Consider the following 21,854-nt stretch of genomic DNA (forward strand, 5'->3'; position numbering starts at 1 on the left):
ATTGAATTCGGGTAACAGCTGGAAAGGACAACCTCTATCATGCTATAGCAGTGTTTTTGAAGTAGTGCTCCAGATGTTCCTGAACTACAACTCCCAGCATTCCTTCTCATTGGCTGGAATTTCTGGGAATTGTAAATTAATATCTGAAGGACCTTCGGGTGTGTGGTGCTGCATATCTGGAAAAGAAAGCACTGGCTTCTCCAGGTTAATATCACGATGAATCAAATGTCAGGGAACCCATCCCAAAGGTGATAACTTTAAACTTGTCTACTGTTGATCTCACCCCATTCCTACGAGATCTGTAAGGGACGTGCATAAGCACATCAATGTGCCTACTGTCCCTATCCTACTGTCCACATTTATTCATATCCATTTCCTGTATTCATAATCATGTTTATACTTATATCTGTTATTTTATACATGCTTGACAAATAAACAAAATAAAATAAAAAAAATTAAAAGGTGCTTTTTTCCTCAGAAGGCAAGTCGATCTTGTGCTCCACCCACCGAAAAGGTCCAGTTGCTGTTTTTTGGGGGGAGGGGAGGGGAAGCACCTTTGAGACAACCATGACCGGAACGACTGAGAATCTCTATATGGATATACAGTCAGGCAGGAAACTCGATTTCCCAGCAACCCAACGCAAGGTGAAGGCGTAGCATCACGTGACCGGGGCCGGTTGGCGTCATACGTATGCGCTCCCGCCGGGAAATTTTTATCTCTGTGACCCAGAGAAATCACTTCCGGTTTGGGCCTGTAAAGTGTGAGGGGCGGGAGAGCCGTTAGAAGCAACCGGGGCGTCTTCCCCGCGCCTGAGTTGTTTGTCGCGGTGGCGGTTGTCATGGCAGCGGCAGCCGGACCCGGAGGAGGCGACACGGCCTCCTCTGCGGACGAAGGCGGAGGGGAGCGGGGAAGCCCCCCCGGCTCGGACTCACGACGCCTGGGGCCGGGGGGGCGAGAGGAAGAGGAGGCGCCGAGGCAAGGCAGCGCGGGAGGCCTGGGCCACCAGAGCCGCCTGTCCTCGTCGCCGCCCTCTCGCGAGGCTGAAGTCACCGTGGAAATCGGGGAGACCTACCTGTGTCGGCGAGGGGACGGGACGTGGCGTAAGTGACCCCCCTCCTTCCCTCCCTTCTCTTTTTCAGCGCTCTGTGTGTGTATTTCACGTCGGAATGGGCTGCTGTCGTCGAAACGCTTGCCGCAATGCGCCTTGATCAATGACCAGGACAGCTCGTGGCTTGTTGTGCAGGGAGTCCCCGAGTTACGATCCCAACGGAGCCCCCAAATTGATGTAGCTCAGTGAGACGCTGGTTAAGTGAGTTTGCCCCACATTACGACTTTTCTGGCCACGGCTGTTAAGTGAATCTAGTTTCCCCCTTGATTTTGCTTGTCAGAAGGTTGCAAAACTTTATCCCATGACCATGGGATTTGAAAAAGTTTGCAAAATCTGATTACATGACCCCAGGACACTGCAACCTTGGTAAATATTGACAACTTGCCAAGAGACCAAATTTTGATTGTGTCACCATGGGGGTGCTATAATGGTAAGTGTCGAAATCGGTCGTAAGTCACTTTTTTCAGTGCCACTGTAACTCTCACTAAATGAACTGTTGTAAGTTGAGGACTACATGTACAGGCAGTCCTCGACATAAGACAGTTCATTTAGCAACCGTTCAAAATTATAATGGCACTGAAAAAAGTGACATGATTGTTTTTCACAGTTAAACATTTGCAGCATCCCCATGGTCACCTGATCAAACAAACTGGCTCATACTTACAATGGTTGCAGTCTCCCCAGGCCATATGATCCCCTTTTGTTGCCATCTGATGAGCAGTCAATGGGGAAGTCAGATTTACTTAACAGCCCTGTTAGTAACTTTTCCACTGCAGAGATTCACTTAACAACCGTGGCAGGAAAGGTCGTAAAACAGGGCAAATGCTCACTTAACAAATGTCGCACTTAACAGACATTTTGAGTTCAATCTTGTCATACGTCGAGGACTACCTGAAGTTCAACTGTCAGACTACTGCCAGATTCAAGTCTACCCATATCCATGGAAGTTTAGTGGATGTCATTGAACTGGTCATTCTGTTTGAGCCCAACCTAATTAGCCGGATGGTTGTGGAGAAAAACACAAGAGGGGAGGGCTGTGGACACTGTCTTGAGTTAACAAATTAACAGATTTGGAAGGCACCTTGGAGGTTTTATAGTCCAACCACCTTCTCAAGCAGGAAACCCTCTACCAGAGGTGTGGAACAATGGCCCCTTTATGACTAGTGCCTATTACTATTGATACTATTACTGCTTTCTAGGCTGGTAACTCTTATTTGCACGTTTTTTTATATTTTGTAATTTTATCTTTCTTTCTCTTGTATTCTTGCAGCCTCTGGATGCTGCAACATTCACTATCCAGACTTTTTGTCTTTCTTATTGACCGTTATTAATTCTGGGATGTTAATGTGGCAGGTGCTTCCCTGTTTGAATTTTAAAGTTATTATTGTCGGTTGCCCAATCAGCCAGATGTTTAGACCCAATTTGGCATTTTTGTCTACCTATGAATCCTTTCCAAGGCCGTGGGATAGGCAGATGATGTTTGATGGTATTAAAAATATCGTCACAGATTGTAAGCTGCTGTAACTAATGCTGCCTTTTGCAATTGACTGATAGTGATTTGTTTATTTCTTTGTTTTCAATCTTTGTATATCTATGACAGACACTTTTTCTTCAAGTAGTCTTACAGTTGTTGACTCTGGTTGCTGAGCCAACAGTCCTGAGTCCTATAGCGCAGGGGTCCCTGGGCCATGGCCTAGTACCAGCCTACGTAAGTAGGCAAGCAGGCTCATATGTGCAGCTCCATTTGCATAAATGGAACTGTCCCCTCTCCCCCTCCCGTCCCAATTCCAGCTGATGCTGGTTCACAAAGTTGGAAAAATTGGGGACCATTGCTGTAGTTTGTCACTAATTTTCCTGGAATACCAACACTGGCACAGTAATTATTACTTATAAAGACAATTATTGATTTACAACTTTGAATCACAAATTATTTTAAAGATTCCTAATATCTAATATCACAAAATATCTAAAGCCAAATTCATCCTGTGTACCATTAAGTGAATTGGGCTCCCCCATTGACTTTGCTTGTCAGAAGGCCACAAAAGATGATCACATGATCCGAGAATAATGCAAATCTCATAAATATGAGTCAAATGCCAAGTGTTGGAAATTTGTTCATGTGACCAATGGGATGCTGCAACATTTGTAAGTGGGGAAAACGGTAAAAAGTTACTTTTTTCAAGTGATGGAATGGTCACTGCTATGAGTCCAGGAATACATGTACACAAAATCCAGGTCATTGCCTCAAACTTGACTGGTAAGATTGAACTAATTTTTTATAGGCTATTCCCATGCTGGCTTGCTACCTTTTGAAAAAAAGATGTGTTTTGTTGTCTTTTTATTAACTTATATTTCTCACTTTTCATGACCAAAATGTCCTTTAACTAGATTGATGGTTGCTTCCCCTTTAGATTCTGCAGAGGTGATTCAGTCTCGGCTCAACGAACAAGAAGCTAGAGAGGAATTTTATGTTCACTATGTAGGATGTAAGTGCTGTTTTGAGATTCTGATCTGAATAATGAAGAGAAAATTAGAGGTATCTGATCTAGTTCAGTCTTCCCTAATCTCATGCCCTGGAAATAAACTGGGATGATAATTCCTTAAATTCCTAACCAACTGAATTAATCTAATTCAATATAGCAATGCTTTTATTTTTTTCCTTCCGCAGTCTTTGAAAATTAAGTTGTTCCATAAATTAAATTGTGCCATAAATTGTTGATTTTGAGATCAGATGAGCATAGGAAGATTTAGTTTAGATGTAGCTTTAGGTAAGCTAAGTAAAGTTGTATTTTTTCCTGCACACTAATGATAAATCTTAGATAAAGAACCATCATAGTGTGTCTTAGTGCAGTGCGATGTAACCCAAGCTGTGCCAATTATTCCAGTTTGTAGGAAAAAAGGAAAAAGAAGCAGAAGAAAAAATTGTATGCCTTCAGTTCAATATTGAACTCAAGGAAGAAGCTGAAAGAAGGTTTATTGATGGTAATCAGGATGAAGACTCTGCTTAATGTCGATTCTGGGTTTTAGTTTTTTCTAGTACTAAAATTGAAGCTGCTGTACACAATTTTGGACAACAATAGCCAACAACAGCCAAAGCTTTGTTTGGAGTGGTGATTTTTGTTTGCTGTTGACAATTCACTAGCAGTCAGAAAACCTTGCTGATCATCCAGATCAGGGATGTCCAACCTTAAATGTCATATGGACTTCAACTCCCAGAATTCCCCCAGCCAGCCCTGTTAGACTGGGGGCTTCTGTGCGTTGAAGTCCACAGGTCTTAAAGTTGCCAAGGGACACCTCTGATCTGGAGGTCCATTAGTAGATTACTAGTCTACCTTCTGTTCATCCCAGAGTAGAACAAGGCAGGGTAGATTCACCTCCTCGTTCCTATATTTCGATTTCTAGGTAGCGAACATTTTGTGTGGAATGGTTGGAAGGGGAGTGGGGGAATGGTGACATTTCTGCAACCTCCTAACTCCTCCGTCTCTCACAGTCAACCGACGTCTGGATGAGTGGGTGGATAAGAACCGTCTGGCCCTCACCAAGACAGTCAAGGATGCTGTGCAGAAGAACACCGATCAATACATGAATGAGCTTTCGGAGCAGCCCGAGCGCAAGATCACCCGCAATCAGAAGCGCAAACATGATGAAATCAACCATGTCCAAAAGGTGATGTGGAAGGGAGAGGTGGCTGAGAAGGTGGAATTTATGCTGTGCTACACAGTGCAGGAGGCCCTCAACTCACAACCACAATTGAGCCCATTCTTACAATTATTAAATTGCTGCTATCAAACCCCATATCTCCCCATTGCAGTCCTTAGGTGGAGCACGGGGTACCTCAGGTGGTGGAGAGGTCATGGTTGCTGAATGATCATAAATTGAGGACTACCTCTATCCATTCCAGAGATGGGGTGAAAAAAACAACACAGTCCTTGACTTACAATTACAATAGATTTTCTGTTATTAAACAAGAGCATTGTTAAGTGAGTTTTGCTCTATTTTATGACCTTTTTGGCTGCAGTTGTTAAGTGAATCACAGCAGTTGTTGAGTTATTAGAATGGTTGTTCAATGAATCTGGCTTCCCCATTGGCTTTGCTTGTCAGAATGCCTCAGAAGGGGATCACATGATCCCGGGACACTGCAGCCATCATAAATAAATACATGCCAGTTGCCAAGCGCCTGAATTTGATCATGTGACCATGGAATGGTAAGTGTGAAAAATGATAATACGTCACTTTTTTCGGTGCTGTTGCAACTTCAAATGGTCATTAAATGAACTGTTGTAAGTAGAGGATTACCTAAATCTGATTGCACTTTTGGTGCTGTTTAACCTGGCAGTAGTAGATGGCTTTGCCAGGAAATGCTTGCTGTTACTCACCAGTCGTTTTTTCCTCCCACCACAGACGTATGCTGAGATGGATCCTACCACGGCAGCTTTAGAGAAGGAACACGAAGCAGTGAGTGTTTATCCATACTTGGCTTAGCTGCGTCTGGATTGAAACCCAAAGAGTTTTGGAAAAGGGAGCATTACGAGCCGTGGTGGTGCAGTGGTTAGAATGCAGTACTTCAGGCTAACTCATTGCTCATTCCAGGAGTTCGATTCTCACCAGCTTAAGGTTGACTCAGCCTTCCCTCCTTCTGAGATTGGTAAAATGAGGACCCAGATTGTTGGGGGCAATATGCTGACCATCTAAACCGTTTAGCGCTGTAAAGCACTGGGAAACGGTACATATGTCTAAGCGCTATTGCTAACTGTCCACTGCCAGAAGTTTCATTCTGTCCCGCTCAAGGTTGACTCAGCCTTCCATCCGTTGGTAAAATGAGAACCCAGCCTGTGGAGGAAATATGCTCTGTAAAGCGCTCAGAGAGAACTGTAAAAGCACTGTGAAGCTGTATATAAGTCTAAGCGCCATTGCTCTGATTGTGTTTGTAGGACACTGCTTGCTTTTGTTTCTTCTCAGATCACCAAAGTGAAATACGTGGACAAAATCCATATCGGGAACTATGAGATTGACGCTTGGTATTTCTCACCCTTCCCAGAAGACTACGGGAAGCAGCCCAAGCTGTGGATCTGCGAATACTGCCTCAAGTATATGAAGTTTGAGAAGACTTACCGCTATCACCTTGTACGCAAGGGGGAAGACAGTTGCTAGGGGCCTAAGGCTGGGGAAGGTTGGGGTGGGAGAGAATTAAGCACCAGAGAACTTGTAAGAGGAATGAGGCAATATCAGAAGGAAGAGAAAATAGTGTTTGGGGATCAGTGCCTATCAGTGCCTATGAATTTACGTTCAGGTAGCCCTCAACTTACAATCGCAGTTGAACTCAAAATTCCTGTTGCTAAGTTAGACAGCTGTTAAATGAGCTTTGCCCCATTTTATGATCTTTCTTGCGGCACTTGTTAAGTGAACCACTGCAGTTAGGGTAGTAATGGGGTTATTCAAGTGAATTGGCTTCCCTCTTGACTTTGCTTGTCAGAAGGTCACAAAAGGTGATCACATGATGGCAAGACACAATAACCATCATAAATATGAATTAAGAGTTGCCAAGAGGCTGAATTTTGATCGTGACCTGTCAAAACCGCGCTCAACTAAACCGCGCCTGATTAAACCGCGTCGCTGACGTCATCAACAGGGTGACAACAGCCAGCGCGGAGAAAGAATGGCGCTTTAAATAGCGCTTTGAAAGCAAGCCGATTCAACTTAAGGTAAGGGTTAGGTTTAGGGTGAGCTTTAGGGTTAGGTTGAGGGTTAGGGTTAGGTTAAGGGTTAGGATTAGGTTAAGGGTTAGGATTAGGGTTAGGATTAGGTTTAGGGGGGTTAGGTTTAGGTTTAGGGCTTAGGTTTAGGTTTGCAGCGTGCTTCTGTCTCCGTGCTGTTGTCGCCCTGTTGATGATGTCAGCGATGCGGTTTAGTCGAGCGCGGTTTTGTGGGTGAACCAATTTTGATCACAAGACCATGGTGCTGCAGTGGTCGTAAGTGTGAATAATGGCCGTAGGTCACTTTTTTCAATGCTGTCGTAACTTTGGCCACTAAACGAATTGTTGCGAGTTGAGGGTTACCTATGTTTCTTTTCAGTACTTCCAGTATTGTCGGCTGGAAAAATCTAAATGACCAATGCTAAAATGAAGAAATGGGAGAATAATAACCTGATCAAAACTCAAACAAATGCAGAGGCTGCATTGAACAAGTCATTGGGTGGAATTCCTCAGACAAAAAAAATCAGTTTTGGTACCCACAGGTGGTCTTCTTGTCATTGTTCTTCCAGGGCCAATGTCAGTGGCGGCAACCACCAGGGAAAGAAATCTACCGCAAAAACAACATCTCGGTATATGAGGTGGATGGGAAAGATCACAAGGTAGGAGCCCACTTCAGCTGCAGGGTTTCCACTGTCTGTTACTGTGCTCATTTTTTGTGGTCTTAAGTGGCGAGTTTGCTATTTTGGGAACCTGCATTTTCCATCTTCGCTGTTTGGAGAATCTTTCTCTTCAGATACAAAAGCCAGTCACTCCGGGTAGTCATAAACAGTCATTAACTACTATATAATTTACTTCTTCCCCACGTTTGCAAGTCGCTTTTAAATAAGGCAAACTATGCAGGTAGTTCTCAACATGCAGCCATAATTGAGCCCGATATTTCTGTTGCTAAATGAGAGAGATCTTATGTGAATTTCTCCCCTTTTTTACTACCTTTCTTGTCACATTGTTAAGTGAATCGATGCGGTGGTTAAGTTAGTAATGTGGTTGTTAAGTGAATACGGCTTCCCCATTGACTTTGTTTCTCAGAAGGTTACAAAATGATTGGGACGCTGCAACTGTCATACGTATGAATCAGTTGTCAAACATCTGGATTTTGGTCAGGTGACCACCGGGGCTGCTGCAACAGTCGTAAGTGTGGGGAAATGGTCACAAATCACTTTTTTTAGTGTCATTGTAACTTTGGTCATTAAATGCTGTAAGTTGAGGACTATCTGTATGCAGATAAGCTTGTATGGGCCAATAACCTTCAATCTTTTCATATAGAAACAGCTGTATCAAAGATGGCAAATAATGGGAGAATAATGCCATGCTAATAAAAACATTTTGAGAGTTGTCATCCAGAATTTCTAAAGGATGTATCTAAAAACAAACAAATAGCTCATTGAGCAAATAAGTTCAGAATTGTCAGTCAAGGTACAAATAACTAGGTTCAAATTATCCTACTTCGAACATATTACAGGTAGTCCTCGACTCATACCTATGATCACAATTCAGAGGCTTATCAACCAATTCACATTTATGACGGTTGCAATGTCCTGTTGTTATGGAATCTCCTTTTGCGACCTTCCAACAAGCAAAGTTAATGGGGAAGCCAGATTCACTTAATAACCATATTACTAAGTGAGGAAGTGCAACAATTCAGTTAATGACTATGGCAAGAAAAGCTATAAAATGGGACAAAACTCATTTAACAAATGCTTGGTGACATAAACATTGGGCTCCATTGTGGTAATTTGAGGACTACTGTATGTAAAAGGCTCGGCCCTCTGAAGAAGGCTCTAATGCAGGAGTGAAATTCAGCAGATTTTGACAGGTTGATAACTGCACCATTGGAAGCCCAGAAGGACCAGTTGGGGACAAATCATAATCGAGAAGGTCCATGTAGGCACTAAGAGTTGATACCAGTTTGGCAACACATAATCAGATTTATTGACATCTGAAGGGCCCCAGATTGGGGAAGGGCAATATTGGGCATGCATAGTAATACGGAGGCTCTTTCTATTCAACCTTTACAGTGGATAAAATCACACTTAAGAATTGGTTGCAACTGGATTTTGTGAAAACCAATCAGGGATTTATGGAATGTATAAGACACTGTAGAATATGAAATAGAATAGAATAGAGCTGGAAGAGACCTTGGAGGTATTCTAGTTCAGCCCCCCGCTCAAGTAAGAAATCCTATACAATTTCAAAAAAGTGATGGTGTAGTCTCTTCTTAAAAACCTCCAGTGATGGAACACCCACAATTTCTGAACGCAAGCTGTTCCACTAGTTAATTGTCCTCACTGTTAGGTAATTTTTCCTTAATTCCAGGTTGCTTCTTCGATTAGTTTCCAACCATTTTTATATTTTTCCTGCCTTCAGGTGCTTTGAACAATAATTTTACTCCCTCTTCTTTGTGGCAGCCCCTCAAGTACTGGAATACTGCTAACATGCCATCCCTAATTCTTTTCTCTAAACTAGCCAAACCCAAAACCTGAAGTTGTTCTTCATGTTTTAGTCTTTAGGCCTTTGATCATCTTAGTTGCACTTCTTTGAACTTTTTCCAGAGTCTCAACATATTTTTTGTAGTACGGTGATCAAAATTGGTTGCAGTATTCCAGATGTGGTCTTACTAAGATTTCACCTGATCTTGATTCTATAATTCTGAAACCAGAGAATTCATTTTTCTTTTCAAAGAACCAATTTTAGGCTTATTGTAAATCGGGATCGGCAAAGCGATAATTCCAGAACATGGACCAGTCCCACAAAAAGGCCTGTGTTGTCTTGAATTACTTTGGAAGGTTAATTTCCGGAAGATCCACACGGCTCCCCACAGAATGGGGAGGTTCCGGTTCAAAGAAGGAACCTTTGGATTTGCTATTTGTGAGGCTCAAAAGCTTCCAAAACAGGGACCTTACACAAGATTTATTTTTCTTAGATTACTTCTTGGCTTTTTGAACAAGTTGGAGATGCTGGGCTGCTGCTGTAGAAAACCAAATTTTAGTTTTAGACAAGTTTTATAGTTGCGAACGAAGTATTCTTATTTTAGAAAGTTTACCTCAGAGGGACTTTTTGTTTGTTTTGATAAGGAAAGAACACTCATCTTTCTCTTCTTTGGTTCAGGATTCCACACTTTTTTGTGTGTGTCCTTATGTTTTGTCTTGCACTCCCCCTCCCATGAATTGTAAGCCGCCCTGAGTCCCCTCAGGGAAAAGGGCGGCCTATAAATATTAATAAAATATTAAATATTAATAAAGTCCTTACTGCTTCTCGATTTATTTCCCCACCAGATTTATTGCCAGAATTTGTGTCTTTTGGCCAAACTGTTCCTGGATCATAAGACCCTCTACTTCGACGTGGAGCCCTTTGTCTTCTACATCCTTACTGAGGTGGACAGGCAAGGAGCCCATATCGTTGGCTACTTCTCAAAGGTACTGCCGGCTGGGGTTCATGGGGTGGAAAGTGAATGAATTGTAACGAACTTTGTGATCTAAACAGGTGGACAATCCCAAGGGATGTGTAAAATATTCTGTGCACTACTGGCTTTAAATGCTCTGTGTCTGAAAATTTAGGCTCTTTTGACCGAGGGACTAAAACCCAGTTGTTCTACGTACAAGGGCTTTGGGACAGATAGCAGACTTTAGACTTATATACCGCTTCACAATTCTTTACAGCCATCTCTAAGCAGTTTACATAGTCAGACTATTATTCCCCCAACAATCTGGGTCATCATGTAAACAGGGAAAAAGTCAAGAATAATGGTGGTGATGGCTGAGGTATAGCCATAGGGAGATTGGGAAGGGTAAGAAGGATATCAGGAATGGTTGTGGGGAGGGAAAGGAGGAAAAGCTCTGGAAAATTAGGGCTGTATGAAAAATCAGGATTATTTTTTTTTACAAGAGAGGCCATTCACTCCACCTATGTCTTATTTTGCACACAACCATCCATGCATTCTGGGTTTCAGTTCTACCAAACCATGGCTGACCCAAATAATTCAGCAAATTTTCTGAACTAAGTGCTGTTACTTTTTTTCATTTATGTGCACTCCTAAGTGAGCACTAATATTGCAGATTTCAGAGGAAACTAGAGATTCTGAGATCTCCCCACACTTGCTTTCTCTCTGTCTCTCCCTCTCCCTCCCTCCCTCCCTCCCTCTCTCTCTCTCTCTCTCTCACATAGACACACAGAGAGAGAGAGAGGGCGGGGGAGGAAGAGAGAGAGAGCATGGGGAAAGAGATCTGGTTTCCTCTGGAATCTGCAATGTCACTGTTTATTATACTTGGAAAATTTTATAACCACGGACATAAGGACAAATTTTATTGCAATTAAAATTTAACAAGTTGTATTAAAAACCTGCAGTGGAGTAGACTCCATAACAGAAAACTGCATGATGAATTGGAATGAATTCAACCCCACACATAATCTTGGAATCATACAGGGTCACTTACTATGAGTCAGAAAAACCTGATGGCCATAGGTTGCTCTTAGAATTAAATTGGACAAAGAACATGGTATGCAGGCTGCCTTGAGCTTTTGGATGATTGATGGGGTACAAACATGATAGGTAATTTAAAATAAGGATGGAAAGAAGATGGTAAATAAATCAGTACCGAGATCAGTTTAGCAGAGAATTTGCAGCAGGAGGGGAAGCAGGGATTTTAACCATGACAGTGGAGCAAGCTTATTTTAGGGTTGCCAGATATAACAGATGCAATTGGTGACTGTTTTTTTTTTTTAAAGAAATGTGTTTTTCTGGCTGTTGATTTCTCTGCTTAATGCTAGATTCCACAGCGTCATTTATTTGACTCCTGTGATTTCTTTTCCCCTCTAGGAGAAGGAATCTCCAGATGGAAATAATGTGGCTTGTATCCTAACCTTGCCCCCTTACCAGAGAAGGGGTTATGGGAAATTCCTCATTGCATTCAGTAAGCTTAATGAATGATAAGTATAAACTTCACAGTGGATTATAAGTCTCTTAATTGCTTCCTACTGCTGGATTTGTAGATAGACACCCCCCCCCCTCCATCCCAGTGATAATCCCAAAGATGCTTTTTCAGAAGGCAACTGAATTTTCTTTTTTTTTTCTTTGAAGAAGTTTCCTTTCTCATCAAAGAAGCTTCTTCAGCTCTGACTGGATGGTGGAGAATGGTTTATACTCCTTGAAGACAGCTGGACATTTGCATTCTTTTAGAGGGTCATTGAGGCCACTGGAAAGTTTATCAGTGCCCTCAGGGTCACCTGAGTGGTGCAAATGGACAGGATGTTTGTTAATGTTTGTTTGTTAAAGTTGGAGCCTTCTTGGCTGCAGTATGTTTTTCTGTCCTGTGTCCCTTCACTGTTGAAGATGAGGCTCAGGCTACTGGGGATGAGTCTATGTTGTCTGCGTCTCAAACTGAAGCGCAAATGGTTCCTGTAGCCTGCAATTTCTAGAAACCCCTTCATACTCCCACTCCATTCTAAGGATGTTCATCGCAAAGTGCATGGCTAAAAGTCTCTGGAGATTTCTAGTCATCCAGGTGATGGTTGTCCCTTTTTTTCCCCTAAAAAAAAAATTCCAAAAGAGCCCAGTTGCCTTCTGAAAAAGCACCTTTGGGACAACCATCACCTGGATGACTGAGAATCTTCATGGACCCCTAGTGAAACGTTAACAAATGTTATATCTGCCCTGCCTCCCCCTCCCCTTTGTAACACCCCTGCTATCCTGATCACTTGAGGTGTGCGCTAAACGTTTCGAAGCCACTTTGCTAAAAAAATGTGAGTTTTGATCTGGCCTGAGCTTTTCCTTGCCCTTGAAATGCCTGGATCCTGAACTGAGATGCTTTTGAGGCCTTGACTTCTGGTTTCTTCCACCACCACCCCCTCCTCCCGCAGGCTATGAGCTCTCCAAACTTGAAAGCACGGTGGGATCTCCCGAAAAGCCCCTTTCAGACCTCGGCAAGCTGAGCTACCGTAGCTATTGGTCATGGGTATTACTAGAGATCCTTCGGGATTTCCGAGGCACCCTTTCCATCAAGGACCTCAGGTGAGTGGAGATTTGGCTACTAGTCCTACAGGCAGCCCTTGGTTCACAACTATTTGTAAAATACGAATAAAAGCCCTGGTGGCACAGTAGTTACAATGCAGTCCTCAATATATGACCACCACTGAGCCCAGACTGTATGTTGTTAAGTGAGAAAATTGTTAACTGGTTTTTGCCCCATTTTACGGCTTTCCCCGCCTCATTTCTTAAATGAGTTACTGCAGTTCTTAAACCAATCACACGGTTATTAAGTGAATCCGGCTTCTCCATTGACTTTGCTTGTCAAAGGTCGCAAAAGGAGATCACATGACCCTGGGGCACTGCAACCGTCATAAACGTGAGTCATTTGCCAAGCTTCTGAATGTAAATCACGTGACTATGGGAATGCTGCAATGGTTGTAAGTGTGAAAAATGGCTCATAAGTCTCTTTTTTCAGTGCTGTTGTAATTTTGAATGGTCATTAAATGAAATGTTCTAAGTACCTGTATTGCAGGCTAATTCTGCCCACAGCAGGTGTTCAGTCCTGAAGGGGCTCCAGGTTGACTCAGCCTTCCATCCTTCTGAGGTGGGTAAAATGAGGACCCAGATTGTTGGGGAAAATACCCTGACTCTCTAAACCGCTTGGAAAGGGCTATAAAGCACTGTGAAGCAATATATAAATCTAAAATGCTATTGCTATTTGTTTAGTGACCATTCGAAGTTACAATGGCACTAAAAAAGTGACTTACAGCGGACCCTTGCACTTACGACAGTCACAGTCTTCCCATAGTCAAAAATGATCAAAATCCAGGTGCTTAACTACTTGCATATATTTATGATGGTTGCAGAGTCCTGAGGTCATGTGATCAATATTTGGGAGCCAATATTTGTCAGCTTCCAACAAAGTCAAAGAGGGGAAGGCAGATTTGCTTAATGACAGCAGAATTCACTTAACAACCACAGCCATTCACTTAAGAGCCATGGTAAAAACCACAAAATTGGGCACAACTCGCTTAACCACTGCCTTGGTTTGCATTAGAAAGTCTGGCTGTAAGTCAAGGACAATATGTGGGTATTCAGGGTGGACTGTGTGCCCTTCTGTAGCATTTGGCCCTGGAGTAACCTTAATTGAACGTAATAAGGCCTATGTCAATTCTGAAGTTGGCCTGACTGAGGCCATCTTTTAGGCTTCAGTGTTATCACAATGGGAATTAGAGATAACTGGGGGTTTGCAGCCAAAACAAAATACTTTTCCCCTGGGAACCAAGGACATTCCAACCAGTGGCTAAAGAAAGGAGGAGTGATATTACCAAGCAACTGGACAGCACCCTGATTGGACCATGAGACACTTTCTTTGGGAAAAGGGGGAAACTTTTAATGAGGTGAAAACCGCTGGAACCTTTAGAGTTGATTTTCACCAGCCTATGCCAATATGATATGCCCAATGAAGGAATCTATCTGCCTCGGAGTTCTGGTTGTTATGGGTGCTTTAGTGGGAACCTTGACAGCCTATTTAGTAGGACTCCTGACCTCCTCTTATCTGGTCTTTGTCCAACTGATATGCACCTTGTTGTTTCCCTTGGCACAGCCAAATGACGAGCATCACGCAGAACGACATCATCAGCACTTTGCAGTCCCTGAACATGGTCAAGTATTGGAAGGGGCAGCACGTCATCTGTGTCACTCCCAAATTGGTGGAGGAGCATCTCAAAAGTGCTCAGTATAAGAAGCCGCCAATTACAGGTACTGACGAATGGGGAAATGGTGGGGGTGGGATGCAGTAGTGGTTCATCCCTCTTTTTGCTCAAAGTCTGACTTATAAATCTGTATAGGATATTCAATGCGGCATGCCTTCTTTTTTTCTTTCTCCCCCCTTCTTCCCTCCCTCTCCCTCTCTCCTTTTTCTCTTCTCTCTCCCTCTTCCTCCCTCTTCTCCCTCCCTCGTCTTTCTCTCTCTCCTTCCTTCCCTCTCTTTCTCTCTTTCTCTCTTCCTCCTCCCCCTCCCCCCCCGTTCTCCCTCGTTCTTTCTCTCCCCCTGTACAGTTTCCAGATCTGCCGTGACAGCAGAACTGAAATCTCCAGCCAACTTTGCTAGATTTAGCTTCTTGGCCTTCAACCTCCCACCCCCATAACCTTTTTTTTTCTATGTAGCTCCAGTTTAAACAATTTTATTAGCTTATAATACAGCGTACAAAGAAAATACAAAAGTAAATAGTAGGGGAAATTAGGGAAGGGAAAAAGCAAGAGAAGAGTGGCGGAAAGCATGTTGGGGGGCGGGGAGAAGGCATTGACTGCCGACTCCCTTTGGTGCAATAGAATAAGGCATTAACATCAAACCTCAACTTTTTACTTTTACATAGTAGTTTAAACTAGCCATTTCTATAACAACAAATCTATCTAATCAGTAAAATCCAAAATCAAAGTTCCATTTTTTCCCCCACCTCAAGCACAAAGTCCAGAAGCGGTTTCCAAGTAGTCTATGGCATTCTTAAATAACTGCATTTTCACCATTTTCTTTTTTTAATGCCATTTGTTGCTTCTTTAAATTTCCAGTTTTTACCATTCTCATGCATGTTGCTTCCTTCTTTTAGCTTTCTAGCATGGGTGAGGATATGTCTGTTTTTCTTTCTCTCTGAAACATATGCAGGTAGTCCTCGACTTACAACAATTTGTTTAGACATCATTCAAAGTTACAATGGAACTGAAAAATGTGCCTTATGGCAGTTTTTCAAAGTTACAACCTTTCCATTTGCCATTTGTGACTTTCCCTGGGAACTTCCAACGTCAATGGAGGAAGCTGGATTTGTGTAACATCCATGTGATTTGCTTAATGACTATGATAGAAAAGTCGTAAAAGTGGGCACAACTCACTTAATATCTGCATTGCTTAGTAGTAGTTTTGGTATCAATTGTGGTTGTAAGTTGAGGACTGCCTGCAATGAGTTCAGTTTCCCAGTTTTTCCTCAAGCAGCATTCTTAAGAAACATGTGAAAAATGGCTGCAGGAATTGAGTATGTCTAGTCTAGTAAAAAGAAGGACCAAGGGTGACAGGATAGCAGTGTTCCAATATTGGACGGGCTGCCACGAAGAAGAGGGGATCAACCTATTTTCCAGAGGACCTGAAGACGGGACAAGAAACTAACCAAGAAGAGAATCAAACTAGAAATAAGGAGAAACTTCCTGACAGTGAGAACAATCAAAACAGTGTAACAGCTTGCCTTCAAGAGGCTTTTAAGAAGACATTGGACAGCCATTTGTCTGGAATGGTATAGTGCTGGGACGGTGAACCTATGGCACACGTGCCACAGGTGGCACACCGAGCCATTTGTCAGGGCACGCAAGGCGTTGCACTGTCAGTTGGACAGCACACATTTTCGCACTGGCCAGATGACCTTAGCCTTTATTTTTGAGGCCATTTTTCGCCCTCCCCAGGCTCCAGAGGCTTTATAGGAACCTGGGGAGGGCAAAAACAGACACACACACACACACACACACACACGGAGGCTTCAGGAGCTTCCCTGAAGCCTCCGGAGTGCAAAAACCGGCCCTATGGGCAAACCGGAAGTTTGGGAACAGACTTCTGGTGTGCTTGTAGGGTCGATTTAAGCCCTCCGGAGCCTTCAGGGGCCTTCCGGAGGCTTCCCTGAAGGCTCCAGAGGACAAAAAAAACGACCCTACAAGCAAATCGGAAGTCCATTCCTGAACTTCCGGTTTGCCCATAGGGCTGGTTTTTTGCACTCTGGAGGCTTCAGGGAAGCTCCTGAAGCCTCGGGGAGGAGTGGGAGGCTGTTTTCATCCTCCCCAGACTCCTATAAAGCCTCTGAAGCCTGGGGAGGGCGAAAAAAGCATGCAAAATATGGGGGGTTGTGCCTGTCATGCGCACATGCACACTGAGTGTCGCGCATTGCATTATGGGTGTGGCACACCTATGCACGACCCCCCTGCGCTCCCCCCACTTTTGGCACGCGAGCAAAAAAAGGTTCGCCATTGCTTGTATAGCGTCTCCTTTTTTAGCAGAGGGTTACACTACAAAACCTCCAAGATGTCTCCCCTTTATTATTCTGTGTTCTATTTTTCACCTCCATGCTTATGGACAATATGTTCTGATCTAGGCTTTACCAAATCATGAAACAGACTCCTTGTCCCAGAAAAAAACAAAAAACTTTTTATTTGGCTAATGTGAATTCCTAGCATTCATGTCTGGCAGAGTCCCAGCAAACAATATTTTAAGGATAAATTGCAACCACAGACCTTATCAGTTCTTGGATAGTTGAGAGGCCAATAGCTTCCAGGCGCAAGGCTGTACAAGGAAATACTTTGCAAGGAGTCTTTCAGATAAGCAAATCTTCCCACTAACTATACGAACTAATTGTTTCCTTCAAACACCACTCCCCTTCCGCTCCTGTTTCTTCCCTAAGGGAGGGCCCATTCAGCGTCCCCTTGCGCCTTTTCTTCAGAGTCCGCCCTTGTTCCTTTGTTGTTCCCGTCTCGTGACAGCTCTGCGCATTGGGAACAGGCTCCAGATGTTCTTCAGCCCCACTAGCTGATAACTCTCGGGTGACCTGGCCCAACCTTTGCCTCCGATGGAGAGCCCTCATCACAGCCTTCTCCAGACTCCAGGACTGGCCCATGTCCCTCCCCAACCTCCTCATTGTCCGAGTCTGCCACTAGCTGGCCACAACACTCTCCTCAGGCCATTGCCTGCCCTGAAGGCTTGTTGCTCCTAAACTTGTCCTGTCCTTCTAGTTTTCCTGATTCGTGGAACTGCTTTCCAATCTTTGCTGTGCCCTTCAATACCAGTACTAAACTGACATTCTTGGGATTCTTTCCAAGGAATGGACTTCAAACTGTCTCCTAGGCAATTGCTTCCATTTCCCTTGCACCAACCGGGGCAGTTAATATTTAACTCCCATAAGATAGCTGGAGAGGATTATTTATTCAGGTTACCATATCGGAATGCACAAGAGATGCTGAGAAAAGGCTAAGCTCTTATTTGAAGCATGTTTCATATGATGGACATTCATAGGGTGAGATTTTTTTTAGGCAGAAAGCGTTGCCAGTCTCCACTTGCATCTTTCATTAACAGAGTTGGAACTCTAATCCAACCTCCCCACCCACCTACCCAAACAGCAGACCCCACACCAGTGATGGCGAACCTTTTTGGTACCAAGTGCCCAAACCAGAATGTGCGTCCATGTGCGAGCACAGGAAACCTGAAGACCAACTGGCCGTCACGCACATGCCTGTTTTTTGGGGGCGTTTTTCAGGCTGTTTTCAGGGTTTTTTGGGCTGTTTTCAGGCTGTTTTCCGGGCCGTTTTTCGCCATCACGGCCCTACACCATTTGTGACAGATGGCAGTCCAGAGCTTTGTGTCAGAGCACCAAGCACAAACACAGTAGCTGAGAAGAAGAAAAAATACCTTTTTGATTATTTGGTGGGACATAAATCATTCAGCACTCAAGGTATGCAGTTTCTTGTTTGAGTTTCCAGTCATAGCTGGTTGTTTATCTAACCTTGGCTCACTTCATGCCACTTCAATCTGTACACACCGGATCTTTCCTGTTTTGCATCACAAGCAGCGGTATAATATAAAACGCAAAGAAATTGAAATATTTGTATATTATGAGTATAAACATTTAAATGACTTCTCACTGCATTATAAAGCCGTTTCCTCAATTAAGCCAAACAACCCGCTTTGAATTTATCGGCAACTGTGCCCGGTATCTGTTAAGAGTCATCTTGAAAGGAATGAGATGTTGCAGTTTTTTGCTGAAAGAGGCATTGTTATTTTCCCCCCAGAGAGCGGATGACGTGGCTCCTGTTACATAAATATGCCATTTATGTCACAGGAGCTTCAGGGAGATTATTTGGACCCCCTCCCAGATCTCTTTCCTTTTCAAAAGGGGCTGGGTCAGGAGCTGCCTGCTGGGCGGGGCAGAAAGTCTGTGGAGCTGCTACAAACAAGGCATAAATGCTGGCATTGTCGCCTCCCAGGGCCTCTCAAATCTAAAATGAATCCTCCATGGCACTGACAGGTAGTCCTCAAGTTATGACCACAGTTGAGCCCAAAATTTCTGTTGCTAAGCAAGACAGTTAAATGACTTCAGCTTCATTTTACAGCCTTTCTTACCGCAGCTGTTAAGTGAATCCCTGCAGTTGTGAAGTTAGCAACACAGTTGTTAAGTGCATCTGTCTTCCCCATTGACTTTGCTGGTCAGAAGGTTGCAAAAGGGGGTCACGTGACCCCAGGACACTGCAACCATCATAAATATGAGTCAGCTGCCAAGCATCCAAATTTTGTTCATACGACTGGCAGTGGTGGGTTGCAAATCCCGTTCCAACCGGTACGGTTGGAACGGCCGGTGGTGTCCTCATGGACATGCGCACATGCACAGTGCATGCATGGATCCTAGCACCTACACGACGCTCCAGCTGTTCCATGGACTGTCGCGCAGGCACTGTATGCACCATGTGCAGAAGCCTTTAAACACTGGTAAGGAGCGCAGGCAGGCGTGTGGGCCCTCTGGCTCCGGTACGCCCGTACCGGGACATACCGCCTGCAACCCACCACTGGACTGTGGGGATGCTGCAGCGGTCGTAAGTGTGAAAAATGATCCTAGCTCTTTTCTTTTTTTTTTAACGCTGCTGTAACTTCAAACAGTCACTGAATGGTTGTAAGGCAAGCCTGCATTTGTGTTTGCCGTCACCAGCCCAAGGCATAATTTTATTCAGTGTGATATCTGTTGCAATTTCTCTAGTACTTGATTTGGTTAACCTATTGAATTTTCATCAGCATTCTCAGTTGAGGCTCAGTTGAGGCACGGACATCCATGCCCCATTATAGTCGAGATAGGGATGAACTTTATCTGACTGCTCTGCCCTTTTCCACTTACCCATTCAGACCTACTAACTTTTCTTATTTCTTTTCTCCTCCCACCCCCACCCCCTCTTTCTCCAGTGGATTCACTCTGCCTGAGATGGGCACCTCCTAAACATAAGCAAGCCAAGATTTCCAAGAAGTGAAGGAAAAACCAACTTGAAATGCTGAAAGGGTTTGGCTCCACATCTGCTTTCTTTTATTTTAGAAGATGTTCAGTAATTTAGCATTGCTGTCAGTCTTGTACAGGAAGGGCATACATGGAACAGGTGATTTGGGGTTATGAGAAACACCTGAAAACAGGTGATTTTTGAGTTTGCAGCAATCCTGCCCAGGTGGGTTCATTTGAATGAAGAACTACTTATTTATCCCTTTTTTTTTCTTTTGCTGTTCGATATATAACTGGTTTTTTTCTTTCTTGCCAAAGCTGATATCTTCTCTAAAATAGAACTGGTATCCTCATTCTTATCATAAAAGGAACAGATAAATCATTCTATTATTTCTTATTGACTGTTCTAACTGACATTGGGATAGTACTGGTCCCGGAATCAAACAGGTGATTAAATATTGGCAGAATTGTGGTGGAACAGGATCTGAGCAGTAAATAAACACAGGGATTGGATATTTGAGCAGCATATGGTCAACGAAAGTTGGAGGCAACGTTTACTACCGGTAATACTGAAAACTAGATTATTGACTATCCTGGGAAGGAGGATTGACTTCTCTGTAAGAGATGCTGAAGAACTCAAATTTACTAAAACATCGAACAATCAGCCTTGTTCAAAAAAATGGGGGGGGGAATGTGTCTTCTGTAATTCTCTAAGTCTCTCTTGGTAGATCTGTTGTCACTTTCAGTATCTTCCAAAAGGAAGCAAGTCTATCAAAGCTCATACATGTTTTTAGGTATATTAGATAAATAGCTTGAATCCTTCCACTGTTACATAGCTATTAGCAATGTGGGACAAAAGAGAATGTTTTGAAGCGGTATCACTGGCTCCACAGTCAATTTTTAAGCTCAATGCTGCCAAAAAAAATAAGTTGTATTAGAGTCTAGTGCCAGTAGCACGAGAGTCAGGATTTGGGTGTTAAGACTCAGGGGGGGGGGGGGGGGGAGAGGAAAAGTGGAAATAGGCACATATAAAAAGGCTGATCCACAGTGCAGTGTGGCTTCTATGATATAACTAAAAGGAATTAACCAATTTTTTGCAGAGCCTTAAAGGAAATGGTTCTTTCTAGAAACAAAATGCTAAACGGCGGGGGGGAGGGGGGACACGCCTTTTAAGTTAGGTGCCCTTTTAAACAGCAGCTTTTCCCAGATGAATAGACAAACTCCAGATTGGAGAAAACTGTCCAGAAGGATTTTGTAGGATTGCTCGACATTTCCCCTTCTGTCTTATGAACCATGTTTCTTGGTGATCAAATGAGAAGGGACTTTTCCAAAAGATCAAAAGTCTCTTGAAAGCGATTAAGTGAACCGAAGGGGAAAAACTTGCCGCTCTTTATACCACTGGTTTACGCTGAGGTCCTCGCACACTTTCAGTCCTGGGGACCATGATTTGGGGAGGGACCCTGAAAAGCTTGTGGTGCATGTCTTGGATAGAAACATCTATTCACCATAGTTGCTGTAGTTTTTTTTGTGTATACCATATATACGGTGGTGTTCTGCTTAAGAAATATTTTAATAAAAAAAAAACATAACACCAGTGCTGTGCCATTTTTGTGACTCATTTACAAGAATTGCAGCTGATCCTTAATGGTGGCCCAGTGAAAAAACTGCCAACCACAAGGAACAGCCCTGGGAAAGGAAAACTAGAGAAAAGATCCTTCTTCTAAGGAGGAACAAACCTATAGCAGGAAATGAAGACACAGATTTGTATCGATATGCTTAGGTCACAGAAACTGTCCTTTTCATAACAGGTAGTTCACTAAAGCATCTCTTCCTCCTCCTCCATAAGGTTTGACTAAACCACAGCACGCCAAGACGGTAATTGTTTTAACACTCAACCTCGGTGAACCTCACTTGCCAAATATGACTGGGTTGTTTTTCTTGATCCGCTCGGGTCTGGTGACAGTTTTGTATTAAGAATTGCACACCTATCGTAATCCAGTCTCTCGACCAACTCATGCCAAGTATT

The 21,854-nt window shown here is 43.4% G+C and overlaps 1 protein-coding gene across 1 annotated transcript; it reads left to right on the top strand.

The window, feature by feature from the left end:
- The first annotated feature begins 738 nt into the window (after positions 1–738).
- On the top strand, positions 739–20,210 carry KAT8 (lysine acetyltransferase 8). The gene is made up of 11 exons (XM_087714085.1): positions 739–1,101; positions 3,521–3,595; positions 4,600–4,775; positions 5,511–5,564; positions 6,069–6,233; positions 7,372–7,461; positions 10,135–10,275; positions 11,676–11,769; positions 12,716–12,866; positions 14,431–14,585; positions 19,801–20,210. The coding sequence occupies exons 1-11, from the start codon at positions 840–842 to the stop codon at positions 19,863–19,865; spliced, it is 1,428 nt and encodes a 475-aa protein (XP_087570211.1). The 5' UTR covers positions 739–839; the 3' UTR covers positions 19,866–20,210.
- The last annotated feature ends 1,644 nt before the right edge of the window (positions 20,211–21,854 follow it).

Source organism: Thamnophis sirtalis, unplaced genomic scaffold (genome assembly GCF_051295495.1).
Source record: "Thamnophis sirtalis isolate CommonGarterSnake01/CBP01778 unplaced genomic scaffold, rThaSir2_p1.2 scaffold_4, whole genome shotgun sequence".
NCBI lineage: Eukaryota > Metazoa > Chordata > Lepidosauria > Squamata > Natricidae > Thamnophis > Thamnophis sirtalis.

Bases quoted from the DNA above. Each gene is read 5' to 3' on its own strand.
- KAT8 (XM_087714085.1), top strand. From the start codon at position 840: ATGGCAGCGGCAGCCGGACCCGGAGGAGGCGACACGGCCTCCTCTGCG. The intron at 4,776-5,510 runs GTGATGTGGAAG...CTCCCACCACAG, and splicing joins AAATCAACCATGTCCAAAAG to ACGTATGCTGAGATGGATCC. The intron at 5,565-6,068 runs GTGAGTGTTTAT...GTTTCTTCTCAG, and splicing joins TAGAGAAGGAACACGAAGCA to ATCACCAAAGTGAAATACGT.